This window comes from Malassezia vespertilionis, chromosome 3 (assembly GCF_029542925.1).
Source record: "Malassezia vespertilionis chromosome 3, complete sequence".
In the NCBI taxonomy this organism is placed as follows: Eukaryota; Fungi; Basidiomycota; class Malasseziomycetes; order Malasseziales; family Malasseziaceae; genus Malassezia; species Malassezia vespertilionis.
Window position 1 is genome coordinate 611,476 of NC_079249.1, and position 13,902 is coordinate 625,377.

At 58.3% G+C, this 13,902-nt stretch overlaps 5 protein-coding genes across 5 annotated transcripts; 1 reads left to right on the forward strand and 4 right to left on the reverse strand.

The window, feature by feature from the left end:
- Positions 1 to 1,404: 1,404 nt before the first annotated feature.
- On the reverse strand, positions 1,405 to 5,418 carry ECM16 (RNA helicase; the record flags this gene model as incomplete). The annotated part of the gene is made up of 1 exon (XM_056206642.1): positions 1,405 to 5,418. One exon carries the CDS (start codon positions 5,416 to 5,418, stop codon positions 1,405 to 1,407), a length of 4,014 nt encoding a protein of 1,337 aa, XP_056062617.1.
- A 72-nt stretch (positions 5,419 to 5,490) lies between these two features.
- Positions 5,491 to 6,621, reverse strand: VMA6 (H(+)-transporting V0 sector ATPase subunit d; the record flags this gene model as incomplete). The annotated part of the gene is made up of 1 exon (XM_056206643.1): positions 5,491 to 6,621. The coding sequence occupies one exon, from the start codon at positions 6,619 to 6,621 to the stop codon at positions 5,491 to 5,493; it is 1,131 nt and encodes a 376-aa protein (XP_056062618.1).
- A 42-nt stretch (positions 6,622 to 6,663) lies between these two features.
- On the forward strand, positions 6,664 to 9,106 carry HOS3 (histone deacetylase; the record flags this gene model as incomplete). The annotated part of the gene is made up of 2 exons (XM_056206644.1): positions 6,664 to 8,074; positions 8,196 to 9,106. 2 exons carry the CDS (start codon positions 6,664 to 6,666, stop codon positions 9,104 to 9,106), a joined length of 2,322 nt encoding a protein of 773 aa, XP_056062619.1.
- A 48-nt stretch (positions 9,107 to 9,154) lies between these two features.
- Positions 9,155 to 10,927, reverse strand: rio1 (non-specific serine/threonine protein kinase; the record flags this gene model as incomplete). The annotated part of the gene is made up of 1 exon (XM_056206645.1): positions 9,155 to 10,927. The coding sequence occupies one exon, from the start codon at positions 10,925 to 10,927 to the stop codon at positions 9,155 to 9,157; it is 1,773 nt and encodes a 590-aa protein (XP_056062620.1).
- Positions 10,928 to 11,028: 101 nt separating this feature from the next.
- Positions 11,029 to 13,686, reverse strand: rga8 (Rho-GTPase-activating protein 8; the record flags this gene model as incomplete). Its single annotated transcript, XM_056206646.1, has 1 exon — positions 11,029 to 13,686. One exon carries the CDS (start codon positions 13,684 to 13,686, stop codon positions 11,029 to 11,031), a length of 2,658 nt encoding a protein of 885 aa, XP_056062621.1.
- Positions 13,687 to 13,902: the final 216 nt, after the last annotated feature.

Here is a 13,902-nt window from a genome sequence, read left to right on the forward strand (position 1 = left end):
GAATCAATACAGGGAACGTGTCTTCCCCTATTCTAAACTCCTCTGGCGCACGCAGCAGCGCAGGAATATGCGACATGATGCGTATCTTTCCTGCGAGTTGGTGGTGCGTCACTCTTGCACTGGTGGACGGTGTGCAATAAAAAAGCGTCACCCGCTGATGATCATGCACAACACATAAAGGCATCACACCGTACCCCCCATCCTGTGCGGGAAACGTCTTTGTCCCTGAGCTCCGATCGAACCAGAACCCCAGCACCGAGCGTGGAAGGTGCAATGTCGCCGCATCGCCAAGGCAATGTTTTTTGGCCAGCACCTTTTCAAACACTCGCCCGATTTGCTTTCCTACAAAGCACACCACTCTTGGCTTATACTGCCGTACCTTGTGCACAAGCGCGGGCACACCGCACTCCAGCTCCTGCGTGCGTAGCTGCTCGCTCCGCCGTGTTGGCCTGTGTGCCAAGTTCGTGAGCCCAAGCGCGTGCGGCGCAAGGGTGGGAAACATTACATCGTGCTCTGGCGTGAGAAGCTCCGAGGTGATCCCTGCAGCATGCACACACTGGTAAAAGTGCTAGGTTAGCAAACGTGTACGTACATTGGATGGATGCGCATAGTGCCGCCCCTGTGCGGCCGATCTGGTGCCGGGATTGATCCCGCAAAAGAGGACTGCAATAAGCATTGCACTTGCGTACCGTCGAGATTTGACGCTAGGTAGTCAGGCACGGCCAAGGATGCCTCCCCCGCAAAGAACCGCGAAACCACACGCGAGGTCTGTGCTTTCGGGGCGCGGACCATTGTGGAGGCTGCGCAGTGCGCTTCGTTATGTTGCGCACAGTGCCCCTGCGCTCGGCGTGCCGCGAGTTTGTGCGGAATGTGCACAAGAAGATGTTCGTGTGTACTATACTGATACCAGGATGGAAATAGATGGCCACGACGCACACAACACTTCGCACCTTGTTATCGATGCTGCACGGCCAGGCCACATTTCGACGTCGTTCGCGATCCGACGCGAAAACCTGAACCGTGCTGGCACGCTGCATGGAGGCCTAGTGGCTACGCTAGTTGATTCTGTAGGATCTCTTGCGGTGGCATCGATGGGATGGCACAATACTGGTGTGTCTACCGATATAAGCGCCACGTTCGTCAAGCCCGCAGGCCGCGAAGGCGACACCGTTTTTGCCACAGGCACCGTCGTTGGCATGGGTGCGTTGGCACAGCGCTGACCGCAGGCAAGACACTTGCGTACACACGCATCGAACTGCGCGATCCTGCTACAGATGCATTGCTAGGTACGTTGCGCTATACTCGCAATTGCGTTTGGAAGCCACACCAAGTACATCCGCATGGGCTACAAACACCCCGAGAATGTGGAATTTGATCCCAGCGGCGAAACAGTTTCAGAGACGCCTAGCGCCCAACCGTGATCCACCGGCCATGCTCGTAGCGCTGTGTAGCCTTGACGGGAGCAAGTTCCCAACCGAGCCCTTGCCCTGCGCCGCCGTCTTCTGCAGCGCCGCCATAGCGCGGGATCAGCATCACTTGGCGCTCTGTCACGCCAGACCCAGTGCCGTGGCGCAGTGCGCGCACCGAGCCTGCAAGCCGGCCAAGGATCCCGTGCGACTCGGCGTCCAGAGGCTGGCTATAGTTGCACAGGGTCGGCCCCAGCAATGGCAGCCACGCCGGGTTAATCCGCGTGAGCATCTTGATCCATTGCTTGCGTGGGGGCGCGTCTATTCCTTCCACACGCGCCTCCTTCGACACGCTTGCATGCACTTCGCCAAACACAAGCCATTCTGGCGGCGGGCGGTGAAAAAAGGTGGAGCTGGGATGGATGTAGACGACGCCGTGGACGCCGAGCGCTACATAAGGCACGCCGCGCGTGCTCGCATGCTTTACGCCGCGAGCTCCTTCGGCTTCCGGCGCGCCGACCACATCAGCACGCACCGCGACGCGGTCGACATACATTGCGGCAAGTAGCTGGCGCAAGACCTTGCATTGCGCCGGGCCGGGAAGACGCAATGAAGGATCCATGATGCGCTCGCGCTCCTGGACGGCAATGCCGCCGAGGTTGGCCAGGAGAATGCGCCCGAGCTGTGCGCGCAGCTTGTGAATTTCGTCCATCGCTTTGAGGCGCACCGAGTGCCGCTCGCAAAACGCCAGTGAGCGGCCGTGCGCTGCTTCGTGGGCAAAGGCGCCGACGACGCTGAGAAGTCGGAATGCGTCGCTGCTGCCCTGGCCAAGCGCGTCGAAAATACGCATGGATGCATAGTATGCGGCGCGCGCAGCGCCGCGCGCTTCTTTTGCCTCTGCAGGATCCATGTCTGCGCCGCTGAAGCGCAACAAGTCCTCGCGCTCAAATACGTCGCCGACGCTCAGTGCAGCGACCAACGCGACTGCGTACGGAAGACAGCCGTGCTGGTTCCCTTGCGCCAAAAGCTTAGCGTAGCGCGGCGTGATGGGAAAGAGGGCCATGGTGCGGCCAAGCTCGGTGATCGACGCTTGCAAAACACGTCGGCCCTGTCCGTCGGTGGCCTCGGCACGCTCGAGCGCGCCGAGATGAATTAGCATGCGTTCTGCAACACGGAGCGCGGTGCGGTCCGGCGGCGTTGGAAAGGGGAAGTTGGCTACATTGTCAATGTTCATTGCCTTCATCTGCAGCACAATACCTTCGACGGGCGTGCGCAGAATTTCCGGCGTGCCAAACGCAGGAAATACTTCTTCGTACACGGCGGAGGAGAAGAGGCGGTAGCAGTGGCCGGGGCCAGTCCGGCCTGCACGACCCGCGCGCTGTGCAGCAGAGGCCTTGCTGATCCACTGGATATCGTACGACTGGACCTGACTTTGTGCATCCACGCGCCGCTCCTTGGCACGGCCTGTATCGATCACGTACTTGATGTGGGGGATGGTAATGGATGTTTCTGCGACGTTGGTGGCGACGACGACGAGGCGCGTGCCTTCTGGCGGCGCTGCAAATACACGCTGCTGCTCGTGCGTCGGCAAGAGCGAGTAGAGTGGTAGGATATGCATGCGCATCGCTGCATGCTCCAGAGCAAGAGAATCGTCTTGGTCGCTATCCAATGCCGCAGCGTCCTCTTGTGCGTCGGTGTCGACTGCTGCATCGAGCTCGGCCACGCCCAACTCGATCTCCTCGGCCTCGACGTCGGCAATGCGTGCAGACGGCGCGTCCAGCTCGGCAGAGCGCTTGACATGCGCTTCTGCGCCGTATGCTTGCTGCAGTTTTTGGCACACGGTCACTACCTCTTGCTGACCGGTGAGGAAAATGAGAATACCGCCTTGAGGGAGCCGCGCGTGGATCTTGGACGCTTTCCTTACCGCTTCTGTCACGTAGTCTTGTGTGGTGCGTCGATTGAAGTGGATTGTGACGGGGTGCTGCCGTGCGTCGATGGAAATGAGTGGCGGTGGCGTGGGAAAGAGGAGGCTATTTTGTGTAAAGTCACTCACGCGCAGCGTTGCACTCATAACCACGAAACGCAATGGGTGCGCAATTTGCTTTGCGTCGGCTTTAATCCAGCGCTGCTCGCGAAGACGCACAACACGAGAAAGCATGCCAATAAGCACGTCGGTATTCACGCTGCGCTCGTGTGCTTCGTCCACAACAATCACGCTGTACTTTTCCAGGAGCAAATCCTGGGCGAGTTCGCGCAGCAAAACACCGTCGGTCATGAATTTGATCTGTGTGTGCGGGCTTGTGGATGCGTCGTATCGAATCTGATGCGAGACGCGATTCTCATCGAGACTCAATTCGTGCGCGACGCGTTTGGCCATACTTACCGCAGCGACACGACGAGGCTGTGTGATGCCAATCATGCCGGGATTCGCGCTGTTTTTCGAGGCGTAGCCTGCTTCGTACAGAAACTGGGGAATCTGCGTCGTTTTGCCGCTGCCGGTCTCGCCGCAGATCACAGTGACGGGGTTTTCGTTGATGGTGCGCATGATTTCGTCTTCTTCGGAGAGCACAGGAAGGTCCATGCGAGCTTTTTGCAGCGCAGTGCTGCGTTTTACAGGGATATGCCGCACAATGGAGTCATTGCGTGTGGATTCTTGATCAAAGTAGTGTTTCGTGAAAGCAGATTTGGTGGCGGGGGATGGAAGCGCAACACCGAGAGGGCCGTGGGCTTTGCCATCCTTGGGGATCAGATCGCCGACGCGCTGGACATGGCCGCCGACGGGCTCCAGGGGCTGGCCTTCGGTGGTGCGCTCATCGGAAGGACGGGCTAAATCAAGTGCCTCGAGTGCCCATTGCTTGAATCCTTGGCTTTTGGACGAGGGTGCAGTGGTTGGGTTTTCGTCGCTGGAGTCGGAGTCGGAGTCGGAGTCGGATTCATCCTCGCCATCGTCATCGTCCACGCCATTGCCCTCTTCGTCTTCCCGATCACTTCCCTCCATAGACGCGATATCATTGCCTCCGTCCTTGGGCAAACGCATCCCACGCAGACGCATCGCATGCAATAACACTGCATCCTCTTCTTCATTCGTCTCGCTATCTTCGCTCTCCAGCTCTGCTGTAGCAACCGACACGTCGCTCGTCGATCCCAATGGCTCCACAGGCACTTTCCACGTCCGCTCGTGTCGTACTTGGGCGCGTGCCTCTTCCATGGCCTTGTCCACATCATACGTATGCACATCATCCTCCTCCTCTGAAAATTCCATATCCTGCTGCAATGGACGGTGTGCAGACAAAGCAACCCGATCTGCCAATGCCATATTACTCTTCATGCTCGATTTCCGTTTCCGTTTTCGCATCGTCGGCATCACGGGCTTGCCATCGGATTGCGTCGCAAGTGCAGATCCAAACGCCGCAGTAGGTACGAGCGCGTGCGCACCGTCCGACTCAAATGTGCGCGCAGCGTTGGAAATACGTTCCTGGCGTGCGACATGGTCGTCTTCAGCGTCGCGAACAAATTTATTTTCTCCTTCGTCTAAATCCTCGTCTTCTTCATCTTCCTGAACATCGTACACAGCTCCACGCTTGCGCTCCCCCTTATTCATAAGATTCATCACACGCTGCGCCTCCTTCGTCGCCCGCCCAGTGCCCAACGTCGCCGCGCTAATGAGCTCGGTCCGGTCACTGATTTCCTCGGAGGTCTGCGCCAGCTTTGCAAGGAGCCGCACCTTTTCCTCTTTACGCAGCTTCGCATCTATAAACTTGTCCAGCCGCTTGCGCTTCTTCGAATCAATCTTTCCATGCTCGTCGTTTCCGCCCGCCCGCAAAAGTGCGCGGCGCTTTTGATCTTGTGCAGCCAACGCCGCTTTCGTCTCTTCGTCGACCATAACCGCGTTCGTATTCGCCTCTTGGATCGCGATTCGCTCACGCATCGACTTTTTTCCTTTGTGCGAGCTGCCGCCCACGCTCGACTGACGCGCTTTCGCATTGAAGCGCTCGCGCTTCTTGGGCTGCATTGTGAGATGTCGTGGCAAAGTGGAGGCAGCACGTCGTAAAAAGTTGCTTGGTAAGCGACTATGGCTACAACACTAGAGGGGCGGCACAAAATCATTGATGCGATCGCGCGCGCCCTGAGCAATGCACTCGGCAATCCAGGCAATGGATCGAATCTCTTGCTCCTTGAGCTTTAGCCAGGAATAGAATATGCCAAACCCAAACTGCGACATGGTCAGAAGACGGTTCATCTCGACCTCGAGTGCAAACATCTTATCCTCAATGCCGTCCATATTGGCGCTTTCCGTGCCCATCGAGCTGCCGCTCATATCCTCGAATAGGCGGCGGTATGTAGGTACGGACTCAACGATTGTTTTGACTTGGTCAAACTCGTCTGCTTTTGCGAGAGCATTGTTGCCGGCGGGGTACAATTTCCCCATGCTTGGAAAAAGACGCGCACGCTCTGTCTTGGTAAGCAGTGTGCCAAACGAGTTGATTGTAATATTGATGGTTCGGCGGTCCGCCTCAAAGGCCAGCAGCTCACCCATAATCTCCGCTGTCGGGTTCCCGATCGACGCGCAAAAGCCGGCAAAGTCTTCCAAGTATGCCTTGTACAGCTTATTCCGGATGATCTCAATATTCAAGTCGTCCAGATCGTCTGCAGTGATGCAGTCGCGGAAGTAAACCGACAAAGGAGTTTCGACCAGCACGGAGCGATACAGCTCCTCGACATTCGTCGCAACGGACAACGCGGGAAGCGTCTCAAACCATCCCAGGGGGTGGCAACGCTCCAAAAGCTCGTGCGTGTCGCGCCCATGAAGCGTCCCAGTAATAAGCAAAATCACATTATCAATCATGTACGCGTAGGTCAAATAGTCCAGGAACTTGCTCAGCGGCGCGACCGCATTTGTACGCAAATACTCAAACTCAGACACCAGCTTCTTTGTCGCACAACGCGAAATCGAGGCGGTCACGAGCGGCGTCGGCTCGTTGGCGAGAAAGTTGCCGTAGTCGGTCGCAGACAGCTGCATCCGCATATCGTCCAGCGTTTCGCACTGCGTCAAAGCCTGATAATTTGAGGCAGTAAGCATCGAATTGCAGTAGCCGCGCACTACGCCCTCTACATAGCCCGAGTTGACGTTAAACGTGAGCGCCTCCATCACGTCGCAGCGCCGGACCGAGTCGTGGCGACGACGCGGCGAGAGCCCGAGCGCGGCACGTGGCATCGGCCGAAGACTGGGCGCGCCGCGCGTTTTGTTGGTTGCTGCATGGTGTTCATTGTGAAGCTGCCGCCGCGCAACGCGGCAGAGAAGACGCCGTCGGGAGTGGAATCTGCGCAGGATGCGGTATCTAACCCACATACGCCGGAGCAGAAATCTGTGCCGCGGGCTTCGCACACGCCCAAGCAGCACACGCGCACGGCGCCAACAACACCATCGACAGCACACGTCGATGTACTGCTTGCGCCGTCTGTGCTGCAGCACAAGTACGTGCGTGGCGTAGACAAATCGTCGATTGTGGAGCGCCCGGAACGGATTCGCGCGGCTCTACTTGGCATCGCCGGTGCGTTTGGAATGGGCATGGACGAAACGACGCACGATCCAAGCACGCTAGACGACCTTGCCGACATTCTGTCAGGTATGCGCGTGCAGGAGGGGGGTGCACAGGAACGTATGCGTGTGTTCACAACGCAGTGTTCGCTTGATTTGGATGCGCCATCGGAAGCGCTGCGGCTTGTACATGCCCACGCCGACGAGCCCGCAACCTATTCGCTCGCCACCGCGTACAATGGCGAGGAAATGCATGTCCCACACACGCACACGAGCCGTGTAGCTGCGCTTGCAGCGCGAGCTCCAAGCGTGCCGCCAGGTACGGTGCAAAGACGCCATTGCGTCTCGAATGCCTTTTCCGATATGTCGTCCGACGACGGCGAGGGCGACAAGCGCATGCATCCTTCCGAAGTGCCTGCGGAGCTGCCCCAAGGCGATTTGTATTTGTGTGGTCCTCACGCAGAAGGCATGGATGGCGGCTCACGCACCGCGATTGCTCACGCGCTCGGCGCCTCGACAGAAGCGGTCGATCGCGTGGTCGCAGCCGCTTGCTCGAGCGTGACGACGTCGACACAGATTCGCCCAGCACAAGCGACGCTCTTGCCGACGCTGCAGCAGCCCGATGCCGTTGCGCATATTCCCGCCAAGCGTGCGTTTGTCCTTTCGCGTCCCCCTGGTCACCACTGCAGCGGAAACGAGCCGCAGGGCTTTTGTTGGGTGAACAATGCCGCAGTGGCTGCCGCGCATGGCTACATTGAGCATGGAATTGACCGTGTGGTGGTGCTGGACATTGACTTGCACCACGGTAATGGGACGCAGACGCTGGCGTGGCGAATGAATGCAGACGCTGCGTTGCACGACGCGGACAGAAACGCGCGACTTGCAGCGCTCGGCAATGCATCGCGCACGAGCCGTGGCAGTGCACGTACCGCGGCGCGCGCTGCTGAAATGCAAGGTGCGTGGGTGCGAGAGCAGGCCGAGGAACAGCTTGTGGGCAAGCGTGGCTTGCGCGTGTTTTATGGCTCGGTGCACGATATCGAGAGTTTTCCATGCGAGAATGGTGACGTGGAGATGATTCGGAACGCGAGTGTGTGCTTGGATGGCGCGCACGATCAGTGGATATGGAATGGTACGTACACTCGTTGTCCGAGGATTGCATTTCTAGTAAAAGGTCGCTAAGGAGCCGAAAGGCATCTTGTGACGAACCAACCTACTGAGGACACACGCTGCGTAGAACAGACTGACAACAGTGCACCTGGACAAGCACGACGACGACGCTGAGTTTGACGCGGCGTATACTACAAAATACGCGCCCTTGTTTGATCATGCGCGTCGCTTCGTGCGAGATACACTGGCGTTCCCTTCACGGACGTTGGTCGTGATTTCATGCGGCTTTGATGCGTGCACGCACGAGTATCCCGGCATGCAGCGCCACGGAAAGCATGTTCCACCTGCATTCTACGCACGCTTTGCACGCGACGCGGCAAACCTCGCCGACGAGGTGGCCCAAGGGAAGCTTGTGTCCTTATTGGAAGGCGGCTACTCGGACCGTGCGTTGGCGAGCGGTGCATTGGCGCATATCGGCGGACTTGCCCACGAGCCATGGGCGTATGCGACGAATACATGGAGTCTGGAGCACTTGGCGCTTTTGGAGCGTATGGCGAAACGCGTGCTTGCCGCAGCAGCAGCGGCAGCCACCGCAAGCGTCAGCATGCGGCGGCCTGCGAGCTTTCCACGTTGGGTGGTCCGTGCGTCGGAGTACTTTGCTGCGTTCCAGCGCGCCTGCCATATCACGGCGAACCCACTCGAGGTCCACGACGTGGTTTCTGCGCCGAGAAGCACCACAAAAGGAGTGCTGCGTGGGCTGGCTGATTTGAGTGTGACTGATACGCCGTCCAAGTCCGCCAGCGGCCATGCGCTCAGAGACAGGACTATTTTGCGCACGCGGAGCCAACTAAATCTGGCGTATGCCGATGCAACGCCTGTGCGTGCGCGCAGAGGGCCACGTCCGGCGCAGTACCGCGTTGCTAGTATACCCTCCAGCCCAGAGACGCCGAAAATTTCGGATCCTTCTGTGCTTCTGCCTGGTGCATTGGTCGTAGAGAGCGTGCCTTCCACGCCACGCAAAGAGTTGGTTGTGAAGGAAAGCAGCGCTAACTGATGTAGTTACGAATGCTATGCGTACGTTTTTTTTCGCGCTTGTACTCCCTTACTTCTTCTTCCCCGACGACTTTTTCATCTTGCGCTTTTTCTCTGCTTTGGGCATTTTGGTTTTGCGCCGCTCGCGATTCGCCGCTTTGACTTGTTTCTTGTGCTCTTTGCGCAAGGCTTTGGTACTGCCCTGCGCAAGCGCGTCGGAGCTGGAATCGGACGAGTCGGAATCGGAATCATTCTCCAGCTCGCTCTCGGTGGTATCGTCCTCTTTATCGTCTTCTTCTGCATTGTGCTCGGCCAGCACTTGGTCCATGCCAGACACGCCGGAGTAAATAAGTGTGTGTGACTGGCCTTCCTGTGTGACTTGAGCATCCCGCTCCGGATCAAACACTTCGTCAAGATTTCGGGGAATGTAGCTCTGGCGGAAGACGGCTTCTTCGTGCTGCGCCGCATCTTCTGCCACCTCTTCTTCCAAGAGCTGCTGGATCTGCGCCACGAGCCCGGCTTCTGACTCGTCCTTAGGCCCTCCCACTTCGGCATGCAGCACAGCATCATCGATCTGTGCATCGGCAAGTTCCAGCTTCTCCAGCCCTGCCAAGCCGCCATGTCGTACTTGCGGCGCTCCGCGCACAATAAAATGAAACGCACGCCGGAGTCCCAAGGTCTGCACACCGCGCTTTCCAAAGTACTCTTCCACGTGCGAGATATCTTCGCGCAAAAAGTCAAATGCGTGCGGATGGTCGTGTTCGACAGACTGCGAGACGTCAATAATCCACAAATGGTCCTCGTGATACAAAATATTGTACTCGCTCAAATCGGCATGGACCAGGCGGCATTGATGGTACATGCGGCGCACTGAAGCCATTAATTGGCAGTACAGCCTCGGCCATGCATCGGCAGGGATGTGCGGCTCGGCATCTTTTAAGCGGGGACTCGCCCAGCCGTCTGCATCGCCCAAAAACTGCATCACAAGCACATGATCGCGCAGCTCTATGGGATTCGGCGCGCGCAAACCGGCGTTGACCAGGCGCTTCAAGTTGCGCATTTCTTTTTCGGCCCAGAGACGCACCATTTTGCGTGGGTTATGGCGGCTGTACCCGTGCCGGAATCGGTACTCGCCAGAGACGTACCGATCGCGGTCTTTAAACACAAGGATGCTCGTTTTGTATATCTTTACCGCGGCACTTTTCGCGCATTGGCCTTCACGGGCAGGCATCATTGCATGGAATACACTTGCTTCTTTTCCCGTACTTACGCACCCGTTCACCACCTCCAGTAGCTCACGTCGGATCATCTTGTAAAGAATCACAAGCGTGCGTGGATCGAGCACTTGCTGCAGCGTTGCGCGATCTGCCTTGTCTTTGCGCTTGTTATCCGGCTGGTTCGTCTTGCGCGGGACGCGGCTATCAACACTGCCGCCCGCTCCAAGTGATGGATCGTACTGCTTGTCGATATGAATGCAGTTTGCATACTGCGCAAGTGCAGAGATCTGTGCGGCAGTTTTGCTTGTGTGGGGCACACTCTCCTCAGACGCTCCTGCTTGCTTGGCAGGCGTCGCGGCACGTCGGACGCGATTTAATGGGGGCAATGCAACGGCGCCTGCAGTGACATGTCCCGCGTGTCGTTCATTGCGTCGCTCATGCACCGCTGATGCAATTTGGCGTGCACGATTGTACTGCTTGGTAAAGTCTGCATAAGTATCAAGCGTCGACGTACCGCCTCGTGAAAGCTCCCAATCTGCGTCGTCGACATCGCCATACGCCCGGATTTCTTCGTCATCGCTCGTGTACGATTCGCTGCTGCTCGATAAACTAGCCGCTGCCTCCATCGTCGTTGCGCAGGACGTGGGAAGCTGCGCTCGAAAAAAAAGGACACAATGGGACAATTGGCCTCCACTTGGAAAAGCTACGGGTGCGGCGCTATACAGTGTTAAGCAGCGGTTCGTGGGCCACGGGGACCACGGATACTTGCTTTGCCACGCGTCGTAGGCGATGGGCTTGCGGGTTCGGGCAGTGATACTGATGTTGGCGTGCTGGTCGCAGCATGCGCGTCCGCGGGCAGCGTTTCTGCCGGCGGTGTCGGCAGCGGCGCACGCGACGACCGGGCCATTGTGTTGGACGGCTGCCGGTCCGTGAGGGAGGATGCCGGACCCTGGCGCGTTTTCGTAGGTGTATGCATCACCGAAGCAACATTCTCTTCGTCAGCACCGCTTTGTTCGCGCAGTGGCGATTGGCGCACAGGCGAGAGAGCCGTGCCAGGGACTTGCGCTGAGACGGACCTCGCTGTGCGAAGGCTCAGCCCACTAGGTGCGTCCTTGGCGGTGCGATACGACACGGATGCGTGCCTCGCAATTGCACGGCCATTGTGCAGCTGGCCAAACTGTGCAGCACGGCGTTGGAGACCGACGGTGGGAAGCGCATTGCTCTGCAACGAGCTCCGCTTGATACGCTGGTCCACGAGGGTAGATCGACGGCGCAGCTGCTCGCTGCGGAATGGACTGAGTGCATATGCATCCGATTCTTTCGCCTTGACCAGCATCAGTGGGGGAAACAGCGTCTCGTAGTGCTCGACAAAGTCTTTGACGAGCAATGCAGGGTACTTGGCTTGCAGAGTACTTGGGCGCTCGGTGCTGGGACGCAAAATGCAGCGCCCCAGCGCGAGCCCAAGCTTGCTCGTGTACACATTTGTATTCTCTTTTGCAGAGGTTTCGCGCATGAGTTTATATAGGTGCGCGATGATCGCATCGAGGCATGTAAGGTGCAGCTTTGGCAGACGTGCCAACACGCCCGAGATGCCTTGCAGCACGGGTCTGCTAATTTCGCTGCGATCAGCGTCTTCCGTGCGCGCTTTTTCTAGCGTCTCTTCGCGAATCGCACTTGCATCGTAAATCTCAGCAACCTCGTCCCAGAAAGAGTGTGGGAGCAGTGGTGTGTGCAGCTCCAAAGCCCATAATTTTACCGTCGCCGCCAAAACAGGCGCATCGACAGAGTCGAGCAGCTGGTCGGGCACCCACAGCTCTTCTTCGCTGGACTGGGCGCGCGCTTCCTCGATAAGTTTGGTGCGCAGTGCATGCGTCACATGGAGCGGCACATCGTACAGCCAAATGCGGCGCTTTTCAGCGTGCACGTTTTCGCTCGACGGCTCGCTGCCATCTGTAGCCAGCCATCGTGCCTTGTCTGCATAGGAGCGTTGCAATGCGCTGAGCAATGCATGCAATATGGGCGGTAGTGTCGGCATCGTGAGCACCTTGCCGTGCTCGGCAAGTGCCGGTTGTTCTTCGGCAGCGAGCGCCGCGCCTTTGGCCAGGGCGACCAAATCTATGCCAAAGCCTAACGTGCTCAACCCTGCGGTCGCACTCACCTCATCGTGGTAATAAGGCTTGAAAGACACTGGCGCGGGGCGGAAGGGGCCTGTGCGGAACTCGCTGATCAGGTATTGGAAGTGCGCTGCAGGCACAACGCGGCGCGGCAGAAGCTGCATGCGCTCGTCGGATGCACGCAGCGCTTCCACATCCGTGTTCAGCGCATGGCTAAAACCTGTCAGCACACGCTGCAGCGCTACGATACGCTCGCTCTCCCAACGCTGCAAAAGCTGGTAATGGTGAAAAAGCGTCTCTTCAGTACGGCATCGAACGGCGTCCAATGCCAAGACGCCGTCGCTGTACTGCCACTCTGCGGTCTCGGCGTCGCGACGCAATCGGATATGCCGCGGGTCGGCCAAGCCACTCACCGCAGCGCGCACTTGTGCGAGCGCAGAAGAGCTGCCGACGGCTTTCGTAAATTGCGACAGGGAAAGGCGCGACGCGGAGCGGCGCAGGCTTGGGCCGTTGGGCTGCGCTGCCTCTGCGCGTAGCTGCTCGTGCTCGGTGTTCTCGGGGCGCGCCTTAAAGCCAAACTGCTGCCGCAATGTCGCGCGGCGCTCGAGCTTCTGCGTATCAAGAGGCGCGTCTTCTTTTTCCGTGTGCGCGGGCGGTGTAGGCGTGAGAGACAATTGCTTCGTATGGTTGGCCGTACGTGGCGGCGTGCTCACTTCGCCGCCGGGCGCGAATTGTACGTCTTCCTCTGCTTCATCCGCTTGGCGGCATTTGGACTCGTACATCATCTGCAGGTGCGTCACCTCTGTGGTATGTCGCTCCATGGCGCACAGCGCTTCATTGACCACGTCCCAGCTTTCATAGATGCGGTCTTCATGTGCATCCGCCCACTTTGTAAATGGGAGTATGACATTGCTTTCGAGAGACTTTGCAGCGCCATAATGCTGCGCTGCGTTTGTCGTCGCAGCTTCGTGCACGAGCAGTCGCAGTGCGCGCGCGGACGGCGCTTTTGACACGCGCGACTTGTCAGAAGCACCGGGAAAAAGCTCGTCTCTTGTTCGCACAAGCTCCGGGACAGACTCGAGTCCATGCCCATAGTCGCGCTCCAATTGTGCGCGGTGCCGCGCCACACTGAGGACGGTCTCATTTTCATCGAGACCGTCTTGCATGCGCGCATACAGGACCATGGCGCCAGTGCGATACTCGGGGTGCGTCCAAAACGACGTCGCAAACGTCGATGGATGCGCAATATCCAGCTGCGAAGGCGACGTCATTGCGGCTTGCGGAGCGAAGCACGAGCAAGACACTGGCCATGCGCTGCGTCGGAGGCCCGATATGGCGCAGTGCGGTGCAGTGCCACGTGGCTCCGCGTGCGCTGGCTCGTCGCAGCGCCGCACACTCGTCGCAACGCCGCGATGTCGAGCGGGACGCCGAACAACGCTGTGTATGTGCGGAATATTAACACGAAAGTGAAAAAGGAAGGCACGTGT